At 39.7% G+C, this 3,440-nt stretch overlaps 1 protein-coding gene across 1 annotated transcript; it reads left to right on the top strand.

The window, feature by feature from the left end:
• The first annotated feature begins 452 nt into the window (after positions 1 to 452).
• LOC125943127 (uncharacterized) lies at positions 453 to 3,062 on the top strand. The gene is made up of 3 exons (XM_049661530.1): positions 453 to 519; positions 1,193 to 1,332; positions 2,704 to 3,062. The coding sequence occupies exons 1-3, from the start codon at positions 468 to 470 to the stop codon at positions 3,025 to 3,027; spliced, it is 516 nt and encodes a 171-aa protein (XP_049517487.1). The 5' UTR covers positions 453 to 467; the 3' UTR covers positions 3,028 to 3,062.
• The last annotated feature ends 378 nt before the right edge of the window (positions 3,063 to 3,440 follow it).

Below are 3,440 nucleotides of genomic sequence, written 5' to 3'. Positions count from 1 at the left end.
CTATAAAATATGGCCAATTTAAAACCCGATTCTCCATTCTTTTTTTGTTGGTTAAGGAAAAATGCAATTGTAGAAGAATATCGGCAAGTATTACGGCGTTCTTCACGTAGAACGTCTCGCTATAGATGGCAAACATGTGCCCAAATGCATCACAGAAAACGGGAGAAGCGTTATAAGCTGAAAGCTCGTCCCGACCCTGTCGGAAAAAGAAAACACTATAATTCAACCAGTTGTACTTTACAACAGTAATAAAGAAAAAATATAATGAACGTCTTTGTTCCAGTTGGTGCACAATCAATGCAAAAATAATTGGCTTAGGTGAATCGATATCCACTTTTGTGAAAAACGCACTTGAGACCCCTACCTCTAGAAGGTTAAACATTACGAAAACTTGTGGCACGCATTTGTACATAACGACCAGTCTTGCCCCTAAAACAATTATATGTTTTGCTTTTGCCGCAGTCATCATGAAGTCGACTTCTGCCGCCATTTTCCTCGTGGGTCTCGTCGCCTTCACAGGTGCGTAGAAAATTTTATTCGTTGAACAACAAAGTAACTTCAATTGGCTTATTGCGACATGTATTATGAATATTCATCAACAACAGTGATAGTAGTGAAACGCTCGCTACACAAATACGCGATTGCTTCGCAATTCATTGGTTCGTTATCATCCGAAAATAGGCGTCATAAGCAAGGAAGTGGACCGTATTTTTTTTGAAAAGACCATTGGTAAGCTACTGATTGTGGTTTGGTAGGCTGCCATGTATACAGCGCAACTTATTTTTATTAGTCTCAAGGTTTCCATCTCGTAAGCAGCCTCCCCAGCGTCTGCGTCATATAGATAAAGTATTTTTGCTGAATTTTGAACTGGCTGAATTCCAATGCAGAAATATTTGTGGCTTGCCAGTCTATTGAAGATTACATCGCTCTGCTGCACGCTGATTACCTAACGAAGTGTTAGACTTTGCCAGCTGGTACCGCTGTGCTATGGTCAAATTTAGCAAACAAATTGTTGTAAGTTAACTCTTACGTTATTTTATGCGACAATCATATCAGTGAGACGCAAGTTCCTGAGTTGTTCTCAAGGGATACTTACAAATGGTAGTTTTCATTTTAAATTTTGAATGAAGCATATAGAGGTTTTTAGATAGCCAGGATAGTGTTCGATAAAGTGCTGCTCATGCCATTTCAGCAAATGCATACGCGTTTCCTGAGGAAGTGGCCCGCCTTGATACAACATTCGACAGTGCCGCTCAAGATGCTGTTTATCTGGGTGAGGTCCTTTGTGACGTGGCACAGACACTAGCTGGGGACGAAGAACTTGGTGCTGAGGTGAGTTGTACCAAAGCGAAACTTGAAGTGGTATAAACCGCTAAATTTACCCTTTCTAGGAACAGATGTCGTTTTTGCACTTGGTACTCTATGAGTATGATCTATACGAGTGAAATGGCGTCGCTAGAAGCCGCTGTTGTCTGCTGAGGAAAAACGTTTGACATATTTGTTATCCAGGTAGAAGGAGCCTCCTCCCTCTGAGCAGACAAAACTCCGTTTCGGAAATCGGAGGCAAGTTTCTCAGGAGTATGTTATTTAAAAATCTTATAGCGCTTGTGTAGCATTTTTAAAATGCATCTTTAAGCAATCCTGCACAATAATTGCTATGATTAGCCACTAAAAATATTGCCATTTTGAGAACGCGCTCATAGCTGAAGCACATATTCTGGACAAGTGGTAACCTGAGAAAGAGAATGCTTCATGAAAGTTCCCAACGTTTGTTCGCTGTGTAAATGCGCTCAAGTAACCATTGCATAGTAGAAAAGAAGTGGTAATTGAAATTCGACCTCTCCACTTGAGTAATAAGTTATGTCACTAATTTGACGTGGCACATCGAAACGATAGAAAACAGACGTAGTTGTCACTTGTTTGTATTTAACTACATGTTAAGCAAATTAGAAGTTTGTGAATTTTTGACAAGTGGTATATACCGGGTCTTTCAGCGAACACTTTAAAATATTTTTACAGGTTGCCTGTGGCAGATAGCACAATTCTAGTTCACAATTCAATTCTTTCTTCACAAAACGCTGTTTTATGCATTGAAGCACGTAACTGGAGCACCCATGTATTTCTCCGCAAAGCTCTGGAATTACTATCTAGAAACTGGTGTCATCCTTAGAATTATTTCCAAGTGGATCCGCCTTGCGAACTCCACGACTATAATTTGTAATTGCAATATGGGTCATAAGATAATTAGCTAAAATTTAATTAGTAAATTTTTCGTAAGCTTTCTATTGTGCATTTACATTTTTGTACATGTAATGTCCGATTCTTCCAGCAGACCAGCTCATGAACTATAAATTTGCTATTTGCCACAGGGTACCTTTAAATTTTTTGTAAGTTGTTCGCTGAAACGCCCTGTATATATACAGGGTGTTTGTATATTTACGCCCTGTATATATACAGGGCGTTTCAGCGAACACTTTCAAAAATTGTTTGGTAGCTTTCATGTATTTTATAGCACCCAATAATAAGTGAGCAAGTTGCACCTCTAATGAAATTACATTCAGAAATATTTCGCCGCCAAATGTCTTAAGTGACACTCTGGATGTGCAAGTATGCGTAAAAGCGGCCCAAAAACTTTACGTAAGAGGTAGGCGCGACTCCATGATTTTCGTGCTTCCATACCTACGAGTTTAATTTTTTTTTCAGAGCGACGAGTACTTTTTCCGTGCTCTCTGGAATAAAACCAAACAAGCTGTGAAGGACGCCACGCAGAAGTTGAAGGTGTCCGTGAAGGGGGCATACAAGGAGGCGAAGGACAACATAAGGAAAGCCGCTAAGGAAGCCCGGCAGAAGCTTAAGGACAAGGCAACCGTGATCATGTCTAAGTTGTTGACCAAAGTTATGAGTGGCTATGCCCTGGATGATTCCGAGAGTCATGTAAACTTCATCAAGATGTTCGTCAATGTCATCCAGCGAGCAGCACAGCGTTTTATGAAGATGGGCAAGGTTCTGGGGCAGCTCGAGAACTGATTTAAAATAAAAAAGTGAAGGAACATGCCAAATGAAAAAAAGATGTTGGCGTTAAACCTCGTTTACCTAATTATCATAATTACAACAAAACAGTAATGGAGGGAATATAACATTGTCAAGTCTTCCTGAAGGTAAAAGAAACTTAGAAGCTGCCTGCGAGCTTTTTGAACATGGAAGACACCAGTATAAATTTAATTTAACTGCTTTGTTGCCATCATTTAATTTTTTGTTTGTGACATTCGAAGGCTTTACATGTACCTTAGATACACGAAAGACGCGAACGATGTAAAATAATTCAATGAAGGTGAGCCCTGCCCAGAGAAAACCAATGCCACTTAACTGACTGCGCTTGCAGCGGTCAATATTGTTAGTTCATAGTCTCTTGCAGAAATGTAATTTAAATATAGCGCAAA

Source organism: Dermacentor silvarum, chromosome 2 (assembly GCF_013339745.2).
Source record: "Dermacentor silvarum isolate Dsil-2018 chromosome 2, BIME_Dsil_1.4, whole genome shotgun sequence".
Taxonomy (NCBI): domain Eukaryota; kingdom Metazoa; phylum Arthropoda; class Arachnida; order Ixodida; family Ixodidae; genus Dermacentor; species Dermacentor silvarum.
The sequence above is the reverse complement of the archived record's forward strand: the minus strand, read 5'-3'. Positions and strand labels throughout refer to the sequence as shown.

Bases quoted from the DNA above. Each gene is read 5' to 3' on its own strand.
- LOC125943127 (XM_049661530.1), top strand. From the start codon at position 468: ATGAAGTCGACTTCTGCCGCCATTTTCCTCGTGGGTCTCGTCGCCTTC. The intron at 520-1,192 runs GTGCGTAGAAAA...ATGCCATTTCAG, and splicing joins GGGTCTCGTCGCCTTCACAG to CAAATGCATACGCGTTTCCT. The intron at 1,333-2,703 runs GTGAGTTGTACC...TTTTTTTTTCAG, and splicing joins ACGAAGAACTTGGTGCTGAG to AGCGACGAGTACTTTTTCCG.